This window comes from Chionomys nivalis, chromosome 25 (genome assembly GCF_950005125.1).
Source record: "Chionomys nivalis chromosome 25, mChiNiv1.1, whole genome shotgun sequence".
Lineage (NCBI taxonomy): Eukaryota > Metazoa > Chordata > Mammalia > Rodentia > Cricetidae > Chionomys > Chionomys nivalis.
This window is the reverse complement of record NC_080110.1, coordinates 8714993-8739122: the sequence shown is the minus strand read 5'-3', so window position 1 is coordinate 8739122 and position 24130 is coordinate 8714993. Positions and strand designations below refer to the sequence as shown.

The window sequence follows — 24130 nt, the reverse complement described above, 5'->3', positions numbered from 1 at the left end:
AAAGATTTTTGATAGGCAAAATCACTAGTTCTTATCTGTCCTTCTAATTCGCCCAATTATTGACTCCATTAATTTCACTCCAAAATTCCAGCCCTGGTTGCTTACTGCTTTGAGTCTGTAAAGATAATCATTCAAGGCTTCAAAACACATCGTGTAGTTAGCAGGCTGAACACAGCTGGTCCCTTCAAGTTCCTCTCATTTCTAAAATGCTCTCTCATGACTTCTGCTCAAGGAAAAAGTTCGATCTGATGATAAGAACACTGACTATCGAGGATATGGAACAGATCAAAGCATTGAATAGTTCAGGATTCTAAACAAATCTTTATTCAAGCGGTTAGAGAATTTATAGAAGTACATATTTTATATAAAAAGTGCAATAATGACTTGCTCCTTGGAACCACTTAATATAACATTGTATCGAGTCATCCTTAGAAGGCTGGATGGTCCCACCGGTTCTTAGAATTCATTAGAAGATAATGGTGATAAAAAGCAAAAGCAGGAAGGGGCCCTAAATAGCAAGGGTTGCTTACAGAACAGAGACTAGAAACCTCAAAACAGGGTGGAAAGGTCAGGGAACCCTAAGTGGCTGGCAGGGAACCTCAAGGGGCGAGCAGGGAACCTTAAGGGGCGGGCAGGGAACCCCAAGGGGCTTGAACCACAAGATGTATCCTGATCTGGGAGTAGGGTGAGACTAGGGAATAAGAACCGTACTCTAGGGGTTGGGGCCTGGGGCGGGGTTCTAAATCGTGGGCCAAGGAAGGGGGTCACGGGGTGTACGGGTGGTAATCGCTGGGAACTGAGATGGGAGGCGGAATATCTCAGGAGTGGGTGAGGGGCGAAACGCGAAGTGGGCGCAAGGATGTGCCCAGGAAAAAGGGAAGGAGCGGGAGGAGACGACCATCCTACGTGGAGGGCGAAGGACAGAGTGCAGATGCAAAAGTGAGGCTGAGAGCAAGGGATGCGTGGGACCTGACAAAGAGAGGTGCGGCAGCCCGAAGAAGGGGCCAGGTGGGGAGAGCCAGCGATCTCGGGGCTCGCGGGGAGCAGGGGCGAGGAGCGGGAGGAGAAGCGGCCCCGGAGAAGCGGCGCTGCACAGGCGCCCCCCGTACCAGGCTGCGCAGATTATCCTCCTGGGACTGGACGGTGAGCGCGGCGGTCCCGGTCAGCGCCCGGCGAGCGAAATCCACGCTGCAGCGCAGATGGAGATGCTGGGTTCGGCAGACCGAGGCTGGAGAGGCCAAGGAGCAAGTGTCGGCGACTTCGGGCATGGTTCTGGAAGATCCGTCGCACCCAGATCGGCCAGCACCCACACACTCTACCGCCAGACTTCCACCGCGAGTTGGAGAACGGAGGGAAACCAGGAGCATAGGCGGCGCGGTGCACACTGGGAAAGGGAGGCTCCGAGCCTCTGAGGAGCTTAGGGGATGGCAGGGCCAAACTACCAATCCCATGATGCAGCGCGAGAAGGCTTGCGCTAGACAGCCTGGGATTGGGGGGCGGTGCGAGAGGGGATCTGGGGGCCTTCGGGGGGCGGTGCGAGAGGGGATCTGGGGGCCTTCTGCAGCGGGGGAAGGTTGGGGTAAGGGAAACGATGAGTGGAGTGGAGACAGCGAATGGAACACTTCCATTTTAGTTCCAGTCGATTGCCGTAGAAGCCACGATGGCACCACGAAATGCGAAGACTATTGGCATAGACTTCGCGCGGGGGGGGGGGGGGGGGGGGGGGAGGCGGGGCTATCTAAGATCCATAAAAGGTTTATCAGAAAGGCCGAGATTGTGCAGTTCCTCGTTAGTATAGTGGTGAGTATCCCCGCCTGTCACGCGGGAGACCGGGGTTCGATTCCCCGACGGGGAGGCACAATTTACTTTTTTTTGTTGTCGATTTTCCTGGTATTTCCAAGTTCCACGTACCCAAACCAGAATAAGATTACATCACACCCACCACCCTTAAGAAACTAATTGTGAAATGTGCGTTGGCCACAGTGGCTATAGAGCAGCGGCACGTCTAGCCCAGCTCCGCCTCCTGTAAAAGGCAAAGGTGGGCTGAAAGATGCCTGGTATTTTCATTTTAAACAACCTTGTTTGTTTGTTTGTTTGTCTTAAGACCTGAGAAAAGAGAAACAATCAGTGTTATTCAGAAAAGCAAGTCCCACCAGATTAAGTCTCTGAAAATGGGACTTGTAACATTGCAAACACCATCTGTTTTGAAAGACAGGAAAATTCACCTCTTCTACCACTTCCCCTGTTTCTTCACAGAGACTGTCTGCAAATGCTCAGTGCAACCTGCAGACATTAAGTGCATTCAGCCACACTGGGCTGCCTAGAAAAGAGCTGGGGGAAAGGGATTGCCTTCCAAACCAGTGGTTAATGTACACTCTCCTCCCAAATGTTCTGAAGACCCAACCCAGCATGGTGCCTGACTTCAAGGCAGGGGCCAGGAAGCACATTCATTCAGCTCTAGAGGCACAAGTATTACCTCTTTGGGGAGGGTCAGGAGTAACAGAATGGAGGGTAGAGCTTGGGGCTTGAGGGTGAGCCGGATCTTTGTGGAAAACCACAGGACTGAACGTGGGAAAGAGGAGGAGACAAGAAAGCATAGCAGAAACCGAGGCTGAAACAGCGTGAGGACAGAACAATTCTGGGTACACAAAATCCAGCTGTTTAACCTAACTCCCAGACCCATTCATTGGTTGTGTACTTTCTCCTTTCATCTGTGGGCTGGCTTTGGTTTGATTCTTTGCATCTCTACTAGAAGGCATTTAGCTGGGCTCATGACTGCCGAGAAAGAGCACCTTCTCTGCATTTAGGCCGTGCAATTAAGTCGGCTTAGATTATCAAGTATGGTTTCTACATGTATCTGTCATGACAATAACAAAAACCACTATTCTGTTCTCTGGAACATAAGGTCTATAGATCTAATTGTACATTTATCACCGCGACTGTAAGAGTCTGAGAACAACTTCAAGAAGGAGATACTTATTTTGTCTCACGGTTTCGAAGTCACGGAGTGCTTGACTTGGGGACCCTGCATAGAACATGCAGGCAGCAAGCACACATGAAGGAGGCTGTTTATCTCATGTTTATGTTCACTGTCCTGTAGTGAGACAGGCTGCTATTTTTGCATTTGATTTTTTTTCAGAGTTGAGAATCCTGGTTTGGCTTAGATTTGACTTGGAAAGAAATGTCCCGGTACATCTGGACTTCTCAGTCGGACATTCTTCAAGATTGGCTCAGCATTTGAACACAGTGGCTTTCTGCCTTATATAGTCTGGTTGTCCTCCAAGGAACTCTTCTCTTTGAGAGGCCTCAGGCCTGTTTCTTCCACCCCCTGCTTTGCCCCAGGCTGTTTAAGTAAGTCAGCTTGGTAACTACAAGGTTGAGACCCAACCTAATTCTACTTTTTCTTTTGGGCCACCAACCAGCTCCCAGTTCATGACACTGAGACTTCTTATTGGTTACTAATTATCAGTCTTATCTAGTCTTATCTTAGCTCTTATTTTAATCTGTTTCTCCTTATCTACCTTTTACCTCAGGGTTGTTGTTGGTTTTTTGTTTTTTTTTTTTTTTTTACCTTTCTGTTTATCCTACTCCCGTGTCTGAAGGCTGTGCTGCTGCTTGGCTGGCTCTGGGTGTGTCCCTCTCTTTCTCCCTCAATCTCTTTGTTCTTTCAAGTCTAGATTTCTCCTCCTCCTTGTTCTCTGCCCACCAGTGCTGCCTGTCCTTTCTCTGTCTAGCTATTGGCCGTTTTAGCTTTTTATTAGACCAATCAGGTGCCTTAGTTAGGCGAGGTGAAACAGCAACACATCTTTACATAACGAAACAAATGCAACACAAACAAATGTGGCCCACCTTTACACGGTTTAACTAATATTCTGCAGCGTAAACAAAAGCAACACATCTTTGCCTAGCTTTGCCGAGTTAAAGTGATAGTTCCACGGCATTCTGCTGGCTGTTCAATAGAAATGTTTCGGATCGCTTGACAGCAGGAACACTGGCCAGAGGCCTTTGGATCCAGGTCCTGCTTCCCTTTCCAGTTCCAGCCTTCTCCCTGACTTCCAAAGTGCGCTGTCCTCCGACTGTGCCTACTCGCTCTTCCCCTCCAGCCAGCCTATAGCACAAATGTATTTCTCCTCATGCTTTTTTTTCTAAGAACATCTCCCCTTCTTTCGTGTCTCCAAATCCTTCCTGGAATCCCCTGGCTAGCAACTCTGGGTGGTTAGGGATATGAGACTGTGTAGGCAGACCTGCCTGGGAGGTGATGCCGAGGGAGTCATCTAAAGCTCATAGCTAGGAGCTCCTGTTCTTAAATCCAGACTCATTGAGGCGTCTCTGAAATGAAAGGGGGTTAATGGTCCATAGGGGCTAGGAAGAAATGGGCCACGTCCAGAGACAGCTTCCTAACCTCTAGCAGCAAGAGTGGAGAGCCACTGGGAATACACTCAGACAGGCCCGAAACAAGAACGTCTCGGTCAGGAGAGCTTAAGCTGCCGGTCAGCTAACATCAGCTGCAGAGGATAGGGTAGGACAGCACTTTGCGGGACTGCTTGGAGTGCCATCTAAGGGATAATCAGGTCATTGCTAGCCACAGTGGAAGGACTTGGTCTTCTGGATTGGGCTCAGTTAGCATTCTGACAAGTTTCCCGGGAGACAAGAGGCAGATATTTAAGCCGTGCTCCAACATTTACTCAGGAGTAGGGGACAGTGCTTTTTCCCTCAGGGTAACTAGTATCAATCGAGTGTCTCCCTGGTCTCTCCCCACGCCCCTTAGCATCAGCCTTTGTTATTAAATTCAGGACATCTCAGAATTGTTGGTCTCCTATCATGTTCTACAAAAGATTTCTCTCTGGCAACATATAAGACAGATTGAAGGGGGGTTGCATTAAGAGGTATAGGCAAGAAAAAGAATGTATTTCAAGTCTGTCTTCTCTATTGCCTTTTTTTTTTTTTTTTTTTTTTTTTGGTTTTTCGAGACAGGGTTTCTCTGTGGTTTTGGAGCCTGTCCTGGAACTAGCTCTGTAGACCAGGCTGGTCTCGAACTCACAGAGATCCACCTGCCTCTGCCTCCCGAGTGCTGGGATTAAAGGCGTGCGCCACCACACCCGGCTTTTTTTTTTTTTTTTTTTTTTTTTTTTTTTTTTTTGACAAGCTTGTCTCCTATTTTGATTTTGTAGCTAGTGATAATTAGAGTAGGGGAATAGTTCTGAGGTGAGAAACCTCGGTGGCTTGGACTACAGTCACCGACCACATCCAGTGCGAGTGCTGGATGTAGAGCCGAGAGGATTTCTGGTCAGATCAGAGATGAGATTCAAGACAAAGGGAGGAGGAGTCAAGGGGTCAAGACGTTGGCCTAAGAAACCAGGAGACTGTAATTTGATTAACCAAGATGGGGGTGGGAAGCCGGGCGGTGGTGGCGCACGCCCTTTAATCCCAGCACTCGGGAGGCAGAGGCAGGTGGATCTCTGAGTTTGAGGCCAGCCTGGTCTACAAGAGCTAGTTCTAGAACAGGCAGGGTACACAGAGAACCCTCGTCTCTAAAAACCAAAAGCATACAAACAAACAAACAAACAAAAAGACGGAGGAGGGCTGTGGGTGAAGTGGGTGGGGTTCCATCTTTCACACGGTAAGTTCGAGGTATCAGTTTGTCATCTGAGGCGGGATGCTGAGCGTGTTGGACATATGAGAACTGAAGTTCTCGGAGGAAGCTGCCATATGTTGGAGTTTGCGGCTGACTTGGCACTGACTGGAACATGGTAACTGTGTGGTTGCGGTGAGATGGAGTGTGGCTGGTCAAAAGTTATCTTGGCCCTTCCTTAGCTCATGTCAATGACTACTTACTGTCAAACCTCGTATCTGATGGAGCACTTTTGCGACCACTCAATAAAATTCTTGCAACATATACAGAGAGATTGCAAGGCCTCTGGCTTGGATGACATCTGAGTCCTATAGGGGTTTTTGTGTTTGCTAAGCTTGGGGACACATGATTATCAACACCATTTTCAGGGAGCCGAGACAGGAGGTTCGTAAGTAGAAGGCACAGTGAGAAAATGTCTGTAGAGATGCATGGATGAATGGATGGATGGATGGGACTGGAAAGATGGCTCAGCAGTTAAGAGCACTGGCTGCGCTTCCAGAGGACCGAGGTTTCATTCCCAACATCCATATGGCTCACAGACATTTGTGACTCCAGTTCCAGGGGATCCTCCATCCTCTTCTGGCCCCTGAGGGCACCTGGCGCGCAAGTGGCACACAGATAAATAAATAAGTGCAAAAGGAAGCAAACAGGCAGAAGTTCAATCAGAAGATCCCGGTGCTTTGTTAAAGCCGTCTGAATCCCACAGAAGAGAGTCCCTGCCTCCTTATAATCGCCCCACATAGTGATTTCCGCTACTTTCTTTTGTGACTGCAATTTATGTAACCTTTCACTGAAGAAACAGGTCGCCTGTAACCTCAGTTTGCATTCTAGAGAATGGTCACTCATCTTAGCTGAAAATAAATGATTTTCTTATTTCAGTGTAGTTATTTATTCATTTAAATGAATGTTTTCCTGGCACTCACTCTGTGAACCAGGCTGGCCTTGAACTCACAGAGATCGGCCTGCCCCTTCTAGGATTAAAGTCATACGCCACCACCGCCTAGCTCAGCTGTAGGTGTTTTACACAGGCTGTGTGGATTCCTGAAGAAAAGCTGGACTGGGCTATAGATGGGAATTGGGGAGCTCAGCATGGAGATGGCACAAGACAGAAAAGCTAACCATGGAGACTTGGGGACAATAATCCCTCATAGAGGTCAGGCAATCGAAGAAACATCTCAGAAGAAAAACGGAGAGAGCATGTCAAGAAAAGAGCTATCAGCTGAATCAAATCATTAAATAAAGGCTAAGCCTCCTCTGCTGGGTTTACGATGTGAAGGTCACTGAAGACGCCCACCAAGGGCAGTTCAGTGTGCAGTCAGGAGTTTGGGGTCCTGAAAACCTAACTGAAGAAGGTTCGGGAAGAGTGGGAAGCAACAGGAGGACCAAAGATAGAATCAGAGTTAGTTACCTGGAAAGACAGGAGAGCGGTGTGGACAGACAGAGGGAGGTAAAGACAAGTTTGGATGGCTTGCTGTTCTGTGTCTATGTGTTCTGTGCCCATACCTACAAAAACTATTTCTGGAAGGAGTATCAAGATACTCACGGTGGCATTTGCCTGTGAGAAAGGGAACTCTTTCTCTGGCTAAAAGAACACAGCGAAGGGGCAGTAGCTACTCCAGCAGAACAACCTCCCAAGACTTTTCGAATTTTCGTGTGAATTAATAATATTCACCAGTTTAGTTCCAAATGTATTGATGTGGAGAAATAAAATAAGGTTGCTAGACTCAAAACCAAAAAAGGGGAACAAGAGCAGCCTTCTGTGACTTCCTGTTTACCGGCCCACCTCTGTGGCCACCCCTTCCCACAGCTGCCCTGGCTGAACTGACCGTGCCTGAGGGACTTGCCTGGTTCTTCCTCTAGCCTACTTCTCTGTGTCTGCGACCTGACAACCCTTCCTTCCAACCTTAGCAAGGCTCTCCCTCCCCTGCACCAGGCCTCTAATCCCCCCAATTTGAGCTGGAGCGATGGTTTTCCACATGTGGGCCATGACCCTTTTGGGGGTAGAATGAGCCTTTCACAGGGCTGGCCTAAGACCATCAGAAAACACAGATATTAACATTACGATTCATAACAGCAGCAAAATCACAGTCGTGAAGTAGCAAGGAAAATAATTGTATGGTTGGGGGGTCACCACAGCAGGAGGAACTGTAATAAAGGGTTGAAGCATTAGGAAGGTTGAGAACCACTGGGCTAGAGTGTAAACTTTGCTCCCTCCCTGGGATGTGTGCGAAAGGAGAAAAAATTATTTCAACTGCCCTTTTCCTGTTTAACTTACAAAATAGCTAAGGCAACCCTGACCCATTTCCTCCATTTTGTGCTAATTATCCCCCCTCCCTTGTGTGGCCTTGAGCAGGAATTCTGGCTTAGGTGCACAGCAGTCTCTGAGACAGCTAGGGAAACCCGGGAAGCCAACAAAGAATGGCCCAGGAGATGACATTCTGCCGACCTTGTAAAAGAGTCTAAATGGCATCCTCCCAGTTCCCATCTTCTCCCCACACCATGCTCACAGCACTCAGAGACTGCAGAGTGTCCCCCACACGGGCTTGCCTCTTGGTCTCTGCCTGTGTGCTCCTGAGGAGTTGACCTGAACAAAATAGGGCCGTCGAGCTGTCCTTGGGTCAGCCGGAGAATCTCTGCTGATTGCGCGACTCTCTTTCCCCACATGAAGTGTTGAGAGGATCAGCAGCATCACCTTCAAGGAGCCTCCTTAGAAATGTGGACCAACCACAGCACTGTGCATCCTCCATCCTGGAGAGTCCCAAACCACGTCTGTCCCCTCTCTCCGCAGGACTGCTCAGTGAATGAACAAATTGGTAAATGGACAGACGTATGAGCGTTCCGAAGAGGACCTAGCCATTCTAACGTTCCCTGCTTGCTCAGGGTTGCCCCCTGATTCTACGTTGGGCTTAACCAAACAATTAGCACTCAGTAGGAAAAAAACCATATCCCCACCACCTACTAGAGGTCCCTTCCTGGTCTCCTTAAATCCCATGCCCTGTCCTGATTTACAGTGACTTTGACCTATTTAGCTGTTGACCTTCTTACGTACACACCAAAGTGCACAGTCTATAGTTTTCTGCTTAGCGCCTTTGGGTGACTGTTGGCTGTGGGGTTCTTCCACATCGCTGTGTGTCATTCCAGATTGTGCATTCTCGCTGCTGTCCAGTGTTCCCCGTGAGGATATAGCCCAGTTTATTTACCCATCCCACAGTGGATAGTCTTTAAATACTTCCAGACTCGGTTACCGTGACTGGTGTTTCTACGGGCATGTTACCATAGGGCTGTAGGTGAGCAGACCGTAGCCAGATTTTGCTGGGGTGTTTCGGTGAATGGACACCTGAACCTGTGAACCTGTGAACCTGTGAACCTGTGTCTGGGAATCTTCCTGTGATTCACCACATGAAAATAGCTGCCGCAAGGATGCTGGAGTTGGTGCAGTTTTCCTACACATGCAGCAGCTGCCTGACTTGGATAGAGGCGACAGCAAAGGAAGCAGCTGTTGCCAAGTTAGAGGGAAAAGGTCTTCGCAGGGCAGGACTACCTGGCTCCCTGTTGTTCCATTTCTTATCTAGCTCGCTCAGCTTCACCACTGAGAGATTTCAACTCTGCTTCTGCCCCTCTCCACCCCCCCAGCGCACCTCCCTTCACCACGGAACTATCCAAGGCTATTTCCTCACAGCAGGAACCTTTGTCCCAAGCGCCTGAACCTGAACCATGGGGAGGGTGTGGCAGGGAACTGCCGGATTTCTGTGGGGTCGACAGGTTTTGAGCTCAGCTCATGTGGTTGCCAGAAATTGAACTCAGGACCTTTAGAAGAACAGGCAATGCTTTTAACCACTGAGCCATCTCTCCAGCCCTTCTAGCTAGCTCTTACATCTTGAATTAACCCATTTCTAATAATCTGTGTATTGCTCTGAGGCTGTGGCTTACTGGTAAAAGTTCTGGGAGTCTGCATCCTTCAGCAACCACATGGCATCTCTTTGAATCTGCCTACTCTCTCTATGTATCTCTTCCAGTCTGGCTCTATTCTGCCTTGCCATAGGCCAACGTCATTTTATTCATTAACCAATAAAAGCAACACATATACAGAAGGGCATCTACATCAGGAGGACCACAATGTGAAACCAGTAATGACCAATATTGGAGACTGAGTCACTTATCCCGAGAGATAACCCCATCACAAGTTAAAAATTGTAGAAGGGAAAAAAAAACGCGTCAATACACATAACCTGTTAAACACCAGCCTTGTAGCACAGTACGCTGCCGGCTCTCAGTTATTTAACCTTGTGTTTGTATGACTGGGAGTCTAAAAATACTTATTCTAAAGACCCAGACTGGCCTCAGACTCACAACCCTTTGGTCAGATGAGCTCACTGGTTTGTCCACATCGCTTTGTTTGTGAATTTGCCAACCTTGCCCTGGAGCAGAATCATTGGTCCTACATTTGCTCGTTGCTCCCATCACTTGTTACAGACGCCTGTGCTGACCAAGATGGAAATGGACACCAGGAGTAAGGCCACGCTAACACATGCACAAACACATGGGTGAGTTTTGAGGCAGAGGTGAGCAACAGGGAAGTTTGCTGTAAGTAAAGATGATAACGGGTCTGAAAGAAGAGGGGAAAGCCAGAGAGAGAGAAAGCCTCTCCCATCTTCTTAGAGAACACAAACAGCTATGAACAGAGTACCAGGCGGGAAATTACGGGTAGCGAGGGCCATCCCGATGAAGCTTCAGGTGGGAATGACATATCGTTGGGGGATGGATAAAAACCATACTGGAAGTGGGAAAGAGCTCCCTGCCTACTGAGCTGTGTGTGGGCTCCACTGTTTCGTGGGAGATAAGATTTGTCAGTCACGAAATCGTGTGGTAAACTGAGGCGATTTCTGAACAGTGTTGAAAGAGCCGTTTGCTTCCTCCTGACTGTTGACAGCAAAACGGAAAAAGAAAGAGTGAGTTAAAGAAGAAATTAGTAAACAAAAAGGAGGAACCAGAACTTAAAGGTGAGACAAAAATTCCCAACTTTCTATAAAGGGCACGCTTTGAAGAAACTAAACTGTCGTGGGTGTGGCCTGATAAGGAGGTCACTCTGAGAGTGAAGCCTCATCTCACTCGGGCGATTCAGCAGAAGCCAGCAAAGGCAAAGGGACAATACTAGCAAAAACAGTCCCAGCTGGGACTAAAGGGAACAGAGAAACCCAACAGGATGAGGTAAAGTTTGTAAAAAAGGAACTCTTCAAGACAAGGGTGGAAGGACTCTTGGGAAGGGCCCTAAAGCAACTGTGACATCGCCGGGCACCACTCCCACAGCAGAACCAGAGTGCGTGCACCCCTGGGAACAAGGATGCCGCCCCAGCTTCGGTGGACCCTGCTACCTGGCAGAGCCTGTGGGAGGGAGCCCTCACGGAGAGCGGTGTGGGTGGTGTTTCCCCAAAACTGAAGGGCCAGGGCCACCGCAAAGGATGCTATGGTACCAGTGTCTCCAGAAGGTGGGACTGATGTCTTAGAGCATCTAAGACGTCAGAAAAAATTATTCTAGAGTTTTATGTCAGCTGGACTCATCTCCCCACCCCCACTCCGCCCCTTTACTTTCCAATTCTCGTACTCAGACAAGAGGCAAGACCTGGGCCTTCTCTGCCGTTTTATTTCGGAAGAACAGTGCTTGTCCGGGTGCACAGCTGGAAGGAAGTGCACAGCTGGAAAGGAGTTTGTTTCTGAACTGGTCCCAAGTCTCACGCATGTTTGATTTAGGTCACAGTTTGATGAGACCTAAGAGCTAGATTTTTGAGACTGTTGGTATAGAAAAATCATTTTTGCATACGAGAAAATCACGGATCTGAGAGTCCCGTGGGCAGAAGGACACAGCCCAAATGAACTCCGCATCACAATAAGTGGGAGCACCGAGATGATGGTTTAAGGATGTGAGAGTGCTAGTCATGTTTCTCTAAGGGCAGAAAGGTGGTACCCTGCATCAGTTCCCTTATGAGAAAAGGAAGAAAGACCTGAGCATCCTCCCTGCCTCGTGCAAATACAAGAAGACAGTAACCAGAAAGGGGCCCCTCAGCAGGGGTCACATCTGTCAGCGCTTGGATCTTTGCCCTCGCAGTTGTCTCTGAAACACTGAGAATAAATGTCTGTTGTCCTACCACGGTAGCCTGCATGGACTGAGACACCCACTTATGACTAAGATAGTCACTTATGCTTGTGTTCCGAATGCGAAATTGGGGCTTCAGTTTGTGAAACATGGCCATAAAACTTGGGTTTCCCAAATATCCATAGATGATTATGAGCCTATACATGGTTTTATCCAGGGGTCTGGGACAAATTGGTTTCTTGAGGAAAGGTTAAGAGATGCCGAACAAAATATTGTTGTATGGACATCTCATAAACAGGCCAGGTACACAGATAAAACTACAGACTTTGTATCTTGAGCCAGCACTTGAGTGCTTGCTGCATGCGTGTGTCCATCACACAGGGGAACCCCCTCCTGAACAGAATCTGGCTGAGTGATTGACAGGGAAAATACCTCCAATGCAGTTGATGACAGCAAACTTCAAAACAAAAGGCAAAATCAGAAAAGAAACTCACGCTTCGTTTTGGTCGGAGTGCTTTTGGGTCCTTTCCAAATTTACCCACTGAACTCATAACTCCAGGGTGAGGCCTTGATAAGCGGTACCTTTGGGAAATCATTAGGTCAACAGGGTGGGGCCCTCATCACTGAGGTTAGCATCCTTGTGAAGAAGCCTGCCCCGTCCCTCCATCGTGTGAGGACGCAGTGAGAAGTTACCAGCTAAGAGCGTAGAAATGGGCTCAGGACGAATTCTGCTGGCAGCTTGAGCTTGGACTTCCCCAGCCTCAGGGATGATGAGAAATACATTTCTGCTGTTCACAAGGCATGCGGCATATACCAAATGGTTTTAGAAGCCCTGGTGGATGATGACACACACTCTAGCAACCCAGGCGTGTTTCCAAGGGAGGAGCCATCACATGTTCTACGAGGCACCGTCCACACTGAGGCTCTCGAGTCTACCATGGCCAATGATCAGTACAAGGAGGCTCTGGGGTTTCCTGACCCCAGAAGTGGAGGAAAAGGAAGCTACTGGAAAACAACCTTTCTAGTCTTTGGGTGACATTATTGACCTTCGAAAGTGACATGCCGCTTCTATCACATCATTAGTTACACACACCAATCCCAGTTTGGTAGCTGGGACCCCCACCATGATACAAAAGGACACAGACGGTCATTAGAATGCGTTTGGAAACCTGTACCATGAACTATTATTACGGTCAACCTTATTTTAGAGCTGAAGAAACTGAGGCTCCAATAAATGAATAATTATCTCAGATCACTCAATGCGAAGAGGCAGAGACAGGAAGGGCTGAAAGCCAGACAAAGGGACCCCAGACCACATCCTTTTATCGCACGGCCCTGTACCCTGGCCTCAACGCAGGCTTTTGTTTTCCCCCTAACTTCCTTCCCTCCCTGCTGCATGGAAAATTGCAAATGAGATGTATTTCCTTTCACTCAGACCGTTTCAAAAGCCATTGTTACTTAAGGGGGGCGGCTGGAGGATTTCCAAAGACTGAACTATACAGAGAACATCTGGCCACGGTCTCTCACGCGTGCACACTTAGGAACACACCACAGGCAGATCCCCATCTCAGAGCTTGACGTTCATAGGATGAATACAAGGCCCAAGCATTCATACGCACAGTCTCTCAAACCCTCTCTGTGTGGGGCTATTTGTGTTCTCACAAGAAAACCGGTGGGCCAAATTGGGCAACAAGTTGCTTAACTCTGTCGGTAAGAGTAGACCTTAGGAAACCAGGGCCAGAGAGAGAAATGCAATTTTCATAAGATGTGTTACTGTGAGATAATAGCATGGCTGTACATGCACACACACGCACACACACTGAAGGATGTGTAATGTAAACTACATATATTGCCTGCATTACAATAACTATTAGAAAGTAAGACTGTTATTCGTTTGTTTTGATTCCCAAATGCGTTGTATGTTGCACAGAATTATTGTAGGACATTATTTTAGACTATGTCATAGCCCTGCTGTAATTAGCAAGCATATTGATTTTGCTTTGTTTTTTTTTTAATATTTATCTATTCATTTATTTATTATGTATACAGCTATCCAGAAGAGAGCACCAGATCTCATTACAGATGGTTGTGAGCCACCATGTGGTTGCTGGGAATTGAACTCAGGACCTTTGGAAGAGCAGGCAATGCTCTTAACCGCCGAGCCATCTCTCTAGCCCTTAATTTTGCTTTGTTATACACAGACGACATGTTCAGCCCTCTCTATGTGCCAGGCCTGTTCTAAGTGCTCTGGACACATCAGCATATTTCAGAGAAGCCCGATAAGGACCATAGGAAGAGGCATACTCCTGTAAATTCAACACTGAGGCTGAGGCAAGAGAATTAACCATCATACCCACGCTCGCCAGGAAGTTGGTATGCAGCCCAAGTTGGCTTAGAACTTGCAGCGATCCTCCTGCCTTGGTGGCCCAAAGGTGGGAAGCCAGCTTTGTGTGAGGGAGGGGTAGGTTGAAGGGTGTGTGACGTGTGTGCAGGTGGTTGCATGGGAAGGCCAGAAGCTGATGCCTAATGACTTCCCCAATGGCTCTCCGCCATTTTTTGAGACAGGGTCTCTCATTGAACCAGAAGCTCACTTTTTGGCTAACCTGGTTGACCAGCAAACCCCAGGAAACCTTCACGTCTCCACTTTCCCAGTACTGGGGCTAGGCTACTTGGGTTCGGGGTTTTGGACTCAGGTCCGGAATGCAGGTCTTCACACTTAAGCACTTTTACTGAATGAGCCGCCTCCCGAGCCTGACTCAGAACCTTGCTTTAAATCAGGCCTGGCCTGGCGCAGAAAAGGCAGAATCTCTTGTGATTCTTCCCTGGCCGTTCTCACCATGAGACCCACTCCTTCCCGTTTTCACCCTGAACTCTCACTACCTGGCAAACCTTCTGCTTCTTTTTCAAGAGTCAGCTCAGATTTCCCTTCTCTGAGGACAACTTCCATGATCTGGGTACAGACTTAGGCCCTGGATAGTCTATTGTCCCTGACTGTTCGCACTGGAGAGACGTTCACTCTTTTTTTATTTTTCTCTCTAGTATTAAATAAAGCATTCGAGATGTCATTGGCCCGAGGCTGTCTCTGTACTCTGAGTTTCTATACGACCAATAACAACCTAAGGTAATGTAAATAAACTGGAACCTGATTTAGGGAACAGATTTTTGGTAACAGCTTGTTCTAAGTCAGAGCCTGGCAGCAAGCTCATCTTGCCACGCCCGGTGAACACAGATGATTCTTCTTTGTTAGTCCCCGAAGGCTTGCTGCTTGTGGTGCTACACCAGGCTCTCCAAACATCTAACTCTCTCCACCGCCCGATTCTGCCCAATTCATGAATCATTCTTTGCTCAAATAAACAATATGAATTTAATCTGCCTAAAGTTTTCAACAGTAGCTCCCAAACTGGCTTCCAGTCTCTTTTCTCTGGTAACCGCAGTACTTTGACCCACATCCCTACTTGGGAGGCAGCTCACGTGATTCAAGTCAAGCCAAGGAGAACAAGGAACAGCCACAGTTAAGAAGTGACCCATGTGACCCCGGGCTGTCTAACTGTGGTGATTCCTGAGTGGAAGACTGAACAGAAGAGACCAGGAAGTTGCCCACAGACCTGTCTCCTTTGGCTGCTGAGGAAGAAGTCTTCTTCCCGCAGGCACAGAGCCCTGAAAGAAAGAGAGGGCCCTCGAGCCTGCTCGTGAGATGCGACCCTCTCATAGGGCGCCTCCTTCATCTAAGATACGGCCTAGGATTTTATTTACCACGAAAACCAGTTTAGGCTGGGGAGAGAGGGCTTATCGGTAAAGAGTTTTACTGCGCACGTGTGAGGGTCTGAGCTCACCTCCAGCGCTCACGTGAAAAATTGGATGTGGGGGCGGGGGCAAACTCGGAATCCCAGCGCTGGGGAGGCATGGACACAAGGATCACCTGACAGCCAACCCAGCCAAATTGGTGAGCCTCGGGTTCCAGGAACCCTGATTGCTCTTAGGGCTGACGAGGGAGGGGGACTTGACTGGGGGAGGGAAAAGGGAGGTGGTGGTGGGGAGGAGGCAGAAATCTTAAATAAATAAATAAATAAATAAATAAATAAATAAATAAATAAAATAAAACTCATTTGTCCTTCATTGTAAAAAAAAAAAAGAAAGAAAATACGAAACAGACTGTGCCTAAGGAGGAGCGATCCTTAAGGCCATCCTCTGCTCTTCACATGCATTGTGTACACACACACACACACACACACACACACAGACACGCACACGTCTTTTCCTGGCATTTGTAATAAAAAAAAATCTATCTACTATCTCATACTGCCCGTCTCCTCCCTCATAGACTACAATTCTTTATGGGGAGCAGATGGTTGATACATTTTTTTTTGACTGATTTTAATGCGGGGGGCGGGGGAGCTTTACAGGGCATTAAACTGATGGCAGATTAAGGAGTCTCATAAACTCAGTTCAAAACCTGATCAAAGGACCTTGTCAGGTTGAAGGTTGGAATTGAAGGACGGGAAGGTGCAGGTGCCGCTAACAGCCGATCTAACACGCAGCAACACAGATGGGTGGGGCAGCAGTTAACGTGGGACGCTGCCCTGTTCTGAGCACGTGCGTGCATCCGTCCGTGCGTGTGTGTGCGTGTGTGTCTTACCCTTGAAGTTTCTCTTTGGCAGCCAGCATACATCAAAATTTCGTTTTACCTGCTGATTTCGACCTGTCTAAATCACCCGGTTTTGTCAGTTTATTACAAAGGCAAAAATTAATGTTAGTGAATTAGGGGCTCATGCATATGCCAGGAAGCGAAATAACAATACAAAAAAACCTTTTATCACGATATGAGCTCAGGCCTTCATCCCAGAGATAAGGCTGCAGGCTTAAGGCAGCTCACAGTGAAGGCTAGGCTGCAGGGGGTGAGCAATAATACAACATTAGCGGGAGCAAAGGTCCCAGGCCAGTGTCTGGGAGACAAACTTGTTGCCTTCTCTGCACCAGCTGAGATGGCACCCCTCAGGATTCCTGTGAGCTCAGCGCCCACTCATCAGCTCCAAGACTTGGTGGCAGAGAAGAGCAAGGGCCTTCTCAGTCTCCTGCACAGCCCACTAAAGGCAGCCAAACCTTATTTAAGCTCCAGACGGCAGCTCCGAGCCTGTCTCAAAGGCAGAAAGGTTCTGAGATTTCTGTGCTTCGGCTCCGGGGTCTCATCACTGGCCTGCAGGCTCCATGGATAGAGAGTGTCAGCTGAAGGTGGTCTCCGTTAGCTCTCGAGGGTGACTCAAAGCCAGAATCTAACATGAGTAAACTTCATGCTGCTGTTACCGGTCTTTTACACGTTTCCTTTAAAGCAATTACTGTGTAATAAAAAGGAAACTCAAAGAGCCTCCGTGGCGAAGAACCTGACTGTTGAGAAGTCCTGGAGTCAGGCTCCCCGTGAAGAGACTGCATCTCCCGCTGATGGGCTGCCTATCAGTTGGCTTGTCTGTCAGCTGACTGCCTTGTTAACCTCTCAGGATCTTGCTTTTCTTCTCTGTGAGACAGAAGCCATCATACCTATGGCAGAGGCTTGTACTAGAGCTTACATGATTTCTCTAGGCGAAGCATGGAGGAGCCAATGCCTGTAATCCTAGCACTTGGGAGGCTGAAGATGGGATTGCAAATTGCAGGCCGTCCTGGATTATATAGTGAGATCCCGGGGTGGCAGGGGAGTAGCAATATTCAACAAGGAAGTCAACAAGTGTTGATCTGTGTTCACCAATATTGCTAAGGTAGCGCGATATTGCCAAGTTGCCCATCCAGAACTGTCTGCGAATGAACAAACGAATGAATATGTATTGGGCCACTAGATGGCAGGAGAGCCTCACTTGTAAGGCCTGAGCTAGCCCAGAACCAGCGCTGGCTCCTGAAACCCAGGTGCTGACCCTTTCAGGCCACTCCCGACTCCTGTCACACTGTCCTCTTTCCTGCCATGGGCATTTCCCCTTTTCTCTGCTCAATACATATTTCTCTACGTGGGCCGCCATGACAAAACACCAGGCTAAGCGGTTTAAACACACTCATTTTCTCTCAGGGGGAAATGCCAGAAAGCCATTGTCCCAGTTTGCCTTCTATTTCTGTAATGAGGGCCACAACCAAAGGCAACTTGCTGAGGGAAAAAATATATTTCTGCTCACAGTTTAAGGTCCACCAGTTACTTGCTTCAATACTTTGAGACATCAAAGTATTAAATTCATGAGAAAAGCATTCTGTTGTTTAGGCAGTGAATCCACCCTGGACCAAGTATTCTAGAGACAGTCACTCCCTAGGTCAAACCTCCTAATTCAAAAGGAGCAGAAGTATGCTTGAGTTCTCTGACCTCTGGTCAGGGTGGACAGGATACACCTCTGTGGGCCATCTTAATGTCCAAAACGCCCAAGCAACCACACCCCAAGTCAGGGTGTGTAGCCACCATTGCTGTTAACAACTTTGAGCAAGCAAAAACTCTCTGACCTTCAGACAAGGTGGAATAGGCTTACATTGTTGGGCTTCCACATGAAGCGAAGTCAAAGCAGGAACCCCAGGAAGAAAGCTGAAGGCAGAATCAGAAGCCAAGGCCACCTTACCCAGAGGTGGCACTGCCCACAGTGTGCTAGGTCCTTCTACATCAGTCATTAATCGAGAAAATGCCCCACAGATATGCCCATAGGCATAACCCCTTGGGGGTTGAGCGACCCTTTCACAGGGTTGCACTTAGATATCCTGCATATCAGATATCTATTACAATCCTGCTGCTCCCGGACCTTGTCGCTCTTCCTGTTTCAAGACTAGAATTATCACCCTGGGCCAATGTGACCTAGACTAGGAGACCCAACAGTCAAGGAGTCAGAGGGTAAGAAGTTAAGTGGGGTGTGATCTGCAGAGTTGGTGTGGGCCTGGAAAACAGTTTGTGTGCTGATGGCGCCCTCTAGTGTCCACTGAGACTTCACATGCATGACTGAGGTCATTCCAGATACAAGCAAGCCTGGGTCCAGTCCTTAAAACAGTTACCTTCTCCATTGCTTCCACTAAACCTCACCCTAGCCCTACCCAGGTATGTTGCCGGGGCACTCCCCGAAACCACTATGTTCACGCTAACCAGTTTGTGAAGCCAGAAAGCTCTATAGATGATCTTGAATCGAAAGCAAGGCTACTCCAGGAAGCAAGAGCAAGCCCCACCCCCACCTTCCTCCCTTGCTCTCTCCTTCTCTTCTGCCTGTCCACTATGGAAGGGCTGGGCAAAGATGAGTCCCCACTTACTTCCTGCCTGCTGCTGCCTCCTGCTTTTGGACACATCATCTCAGATCATTCTCCATGACAGCTAATCTGTTCATCCTTCCGGAAGCATTTCAGGGAAGCAGTAACATAACCAGCAGCCCCTCATTATCCTTCCTCTAAACCCCATGACTCCAAATGCTCCCCTTGAGACAGTGACTCATTTGCACATGGCTGTTTAACCCTTCCTTGAAGGATGCATGCACACACATGGGGTCACACGCACAGACGTGCAGATCCACATGTATAAACACATGCACACAATTCATATACACATGTACACACATGTATCCACACATGTGTACACATACACACACCTTCTATAACTGGTTTCCAAACAGGAGACAAGGGGAGACAGCACAGCACCCACCATTTTTGCTTAAAAAGAGATTTATGAAGCCAGGAACGGTGGGTCATGCCTGTAATCCCAGCACTTTAGGGGCTCAGTCAGGAGGGCTGCCACAAATTTGAGGCCATCCTGGGCGTGGGCTACATAGTGAGTCTGAGGTCAGCCTGGACTTAGGTGTGAAAGTTTGATTTAAAAAAAAAAAACTTAAAAATTTTGCAAACTAAAAGGCAGTAACGTTGCTTTGGCAGGCGCCTTATCTTCCAGGGCATGCCCAACCTGCCGCCTGTGGATTACATTATGCCAAGGATGGCTATGAACATAACCCAACAAAAATATGCCTAAGACTTTAAGAGATTCAGCCCCCATTTTTAAAACCTCCCTTAATGTGTTTATCCAACACAAACTTGAATGACATCTTCATGACAGCATCAAAAGGCCGGAAACACGCTCACCTTCCAGGCTCCCCCCCACAGAGATCCTCCATCTCTACTTAGGGTGCCCCAACTGTGTCTTTGTTCCTTAGTGTGAGGGTTTGCTCCTGTTGCACAGTGAAGACTCGTTTATTCCTAGCCCTCGTGTGAATGTTGTACCTTCCCTGATACCCAAGCGAAGTGCTCACAGGCCTGGGCAGAGCGGACACAACTTCCACCCCATGAAGCGTGGCCGTGCTAACAGAAGTCTAAGACGACTGTGGGCACCGTGTGTAGAAGGGACAGATGTGTGTTTCCCCGGTCTCTGTTCCTCTCAGAGCTTCACTGTGTCCTGTGGTGCCTGTACATGGGGGAAACTAGAGGAGACTCCATTTCTCTTGTTGGGGTCTGGTGGATGCAGGTCAAACTATCATTGTGGACAATCCCTACCCTGGGGAGAAAGCCCATAAATCATAAAATAGGGGGGCTGTTGCACTTGGATGATTTAAAAAAAAAAGATGTATTTATTGTGTATACAGTGTTCTGTCTGCATATATGCCTGTATGCCAGTAGAGGGCACCAGATCTCATTATAGATGGTTGTGAGTCACTGTGTGGTTGTTGGGAATTGAACTCAGGGCTTCAGGGAGAGCAGTCAGTGCTCTTAACCTCTGAGCCGTCCCTCCAGCTCACACTTGGATGACGTAACATGGATGAAGCAGAGAAGATAGAGCCTGACATCTCATACTTGATGCCTACAGACCAGGTACCACCTCTGGGGTCTGCCACCAATGGGGTACCTTTATCAGAGGTCTGCTCAGTGAAGGACAGTTCAACCCTGAGCAGCCCTGGCGACTCCAGCTGTCCCCAATGGGCTGCCCTCTTAATTTGTTTCTTCTCGTGCATCCCTTGTGGGGTCCCTCCACAGCTGACCCCCAAGTCTTCTTGAAGGAAGTGGGGTTACCCTTGCAGCCTCATTCCCTCCCCAAAAGCTTCTGGCTTTGTGATGACCCTCGCTGGCAGGAAGAGAATACAGGAAGCTGAAACCAGCAGGGTAATAGGGAAATGGCTTTAAGCAGGGCACCGGAGGAAGTGACAGTGGCCTCCAAAGATGTGGCTGCACCCGATCTTGCACGTAACAACAAAGGCTGGCTCCTGTTGCTAGAAGAAAGTCAAGGGTTGCTTTGAGAAGAAACAGACTCCCTCACTGGACAGGGGGAGAGATGGGCCCCTCCCCAAAGTGACTCACTTGCTTCCTCTAAACCCAGAAACTCGAGGCCAACTAAGAGTGGGTTTTTGCTAACTCTCCTCTTACTCTAGTCCCCAAGAATGTGCCGTGACTAAGTTCACACCCTACACCGTGCCCACTCATGCTTGCTGCTGTAGTCACAGCCCAGTGTCTTCTGGGCTGGGCCTGGCAAGCTCTGCTACGCAGTGTGCCATCCTCTTTGGGTCGGGACCCTTGTGACTGTCTTTCTGGGGTTCTTGGTAAGAGATGCGCATTGATTGAAGGCAAGAGTTCGACGCTCCCGTCACTTTCCCGCCCTGCTTCTGTCCCGAAGGGCCCGTGTTCATCACTTGTGAGACATCAGGCATACAACGTTGGGGACTGACAGTCTAAGGCTGAGGAGTTTTCACTGGGGTGACAGAACAAAAGAAGATGGGCTAGCCTGTTCACTCAGAGAGGATCAATTGTATATGTGGGCTTCATCTCAGTGAAAGAAAACGACATTATTTTTCCCCACCAAATACTGGCCCAGATGGCAAGCAAACAGGTTCAGGGAAATACTCCGCGTGGAGGAAAAGAGAAAATGACAGGAGATATTTGCTACTTGGGTTTTTCTCTCTTCACGGCCCTGGTGCAGAGACCGCGCAGAAGGGCAGAGGGCACACAAGCTGAGCTGTTCACTGGGTGAACTATTCTGCCCTTGTGGACTGTGTGGACAGCAGCCGTACTTCATTAGTGAGCCACTGGGCTGCCCCTGGGCTAAGGAGACTTGGAGGCTTAATTATCACAGAGCTACCTGGGTTCTTTTTGTGAGCGTTTCCTTTGCTGGGTTGGGAACCTTTGACCAGCGGCCACTAGGGCTGTCTGCAGAAAGTGTGTCTGGGGAGCTGCCCGTCTCTCTCCCTGTCCAGTGAGTGCCTTGAGGTTTCCTGATTTACAGCTCCAGCAAGCACCTCAGGGCTAGCATGTAGCTTGGGGACAGAGCACTGCAAGCGAGAAAGTAAATAAAATGAGAAAGCGTAAATAAATAGCACCGTCAACAGTAAGGTCTCTAGAGTTAATCACATTTTTAAAGGAAAAGGTATTAACTTGGGCTTCCTTGCATTTCTACCCTCCCGTAGAAGTTTCTGGAAACATCTCTACTTGTTAGGATTGTTCAAGAAAATATAAGATGTAGTGTTAAGTTTGAATTTCAGATAAAGAGTAAACACCTCAAAACCAGTTTGTCTTAATTAACTTTTTATGTATGTGCATGGGTATTTTGTCACATGTATGTCTGTGCACCGTGTGCGTGCCTGGTGCTGGAAGAGGCCAGAAGAAAATGTCCAATCTCCTGGGATTGAAGTTACAGATGGTTGTGATCAGCTCTGTGGGTGCCCAGGTCCTCTGAAGGAGCAGCCAGTGCTCTTAAGGACACAGCCATCTTTCCAGTTCCACGGTTTGCTTTTTAAATTGCCAAAATGACTTATGTTTTTGGTATTTGGCAAGATGTTCTGAAATGGCCAAATCCGGCTAGCCAACAGGTGAGTCAGTCCACATTAGCTGTTGCCTGTCTGTGATCTGAACACTCACATCTGCCCTGAGTGCCTTCGAGCACACACGGTTGGTCACTGCGGGTAGTCACCCTGTTGCACAATAGATCTTTTAACTGTGGCCCTCACCTCCAGCTGAGAAGTGCGCGCTGACCTTCACCACCTCAGATCCAGCCCCTGCTAGCAACACTCCACTCTCATTTAATGAGTTTAACTTTTCCTTTTCCTTTTTTTTTTAAGTTTAAATTTTTAAAAAATGCCTTTGTGTCTGTGTATTGTGCTAACCGTGTGCGTGCCTTGTGCCTTAGGAGGTCAGAAGAGGGCATCAGATCCCCTGGAGCTGGAGTTACAGACTCCCAGTTGTGGGTACCATGTGGGTACTGGGAATTGAACCTAAGTCCTCTGGAAGAGTGGCCAGTACTCTTAAACACAGAACCATCTCTCCAGTCCTGTGTGCTCACGTGTGTGTGTGTGCGTGCATGCATGCGTGTGTGCATGTGTGTGTGTGTGTGCATGTATGTTAGTATGGATGGTTCAGGTCAGAGTTCAAGTCAGGTCAGAGGTCAGAGGACAACTTTCCAAGAATGGGTTTTCTCTTTCCACTTGGTTTTGGAGGCAGGGTCTCTCTTGTTTTTGCCCCTGCCCAGGAGAAACTTCAGGCCGATTCCCCTGTCTCCGTCTCTCATCTCTCTGTGGAAGTGCTGGGGTGACAGGTGTCCACCATTGCACCCTGCATTCTAGGTGGGCTGCAGCAATTGGACTCAGTTATCAGAATTGCACTGTAAGCATTTCAATGGGGAACTTTGAAGTAGACACATTCAATCCATAATAATACGATAGCTACAGTTTAATGGTTTGAGCAAACTTTCATGCTGTTTCCTTACGGGCTGTGCCATTTACACTCTCACCAACAGTGTGCAGAGAAGAACTAATACTTTTAAAGTATAATTGTATCCCGTGCACTATCCAGACTGGCCAGCCCTTATTTAGAATTCCAACCTCATGCAGCACTGTGAGTTTTGGTTTGCCAAATCTGCCATCCCCACAACTGATTCTCCGAAATCCTGGCTGATGGGCTTGCAGGTCTTGCCAAAGTCGTGAATTAGAAGAATAGTCTCTCCAGACGCTGCTCCGTCAGCCCTAGGCAGAATTCTCAGTCTCTTCAGTGTTTGTACCGCATGCCTCCGATGTGTTTCTGTGGCCAGGAGCCTGGTTTTACTTGTCAGTATCCTGCTGGCGGCAGCAGGAGCTTCTGCAGTGGACACACACGGTGGCAAACAGGTTGCCTCGTAGAACCTTCCAGATGGGAGCAAGCTGCAATCCGCTGCAGTAAGAAAGACACTAGACTCAGGTCAGTCCTGGGAACCTGACTCATAAGCCGTGGATCTGGAGGGAGTGGATTATGTTAACAATCTTCTCCGGCGGTTGATCAAAGGCTAACCATTCTGATTTTGTTGTTTCCTCCCTCCATTGTTCTGGGTTTTCTCAGATAAAGGCAAGCTCTGAGAGAGAGAGAAAGTCAGACCACAGTGGGGAGGTTTGTAAAGAGCTGGGAACTCTGTGCAACTGGGTTCTAATCCCTGGGCTGAAGCTGGACAATCAAGGCCTCCGTGAAGCCCA

General features: G+C 48.4%; 1 protein-coding gene and 1 non-coding gene across 3 annotated transcripts in view; one reads left to right on the top strand and one right to left on the bottom strand.

Annotated features, from left to right (window-relative positions):
• The window catches only part of Lta4h (leukotriene A4 hydrolase), a 32662-nt gene extending 31281 nt beyond the window's left edge, over positions 1–1381 (bottom strand). For both annotated transcript variants that reach the window (XM_057757714.1, XM_057757715.1), the window contains exon 1: positions 1110–1381. In XM_057757714.1, coding sequence (XP_057613697.1) covers positions 1110–1367 — 258 coding nt within the window. In that variant the 5' untranslated portion in view covers positions 1368–1381. The remainder of the gene's footprint in view (positions 1–1109) is intronic.
• Positions 1382–1783: 402 nt separating this feature from the next.
• On the top strand, positions 1784–1855 carry Trnad-guc (transfer RNA aspartic acid (anticodon GUC)). Its single transcript has one exon. It is a non-coding gene; the product is annotated as a tRNA-Asp (tRNA).
• The last annotated feature ends 22275 nt before the right edge of the window (positions 1856–24130 follow it).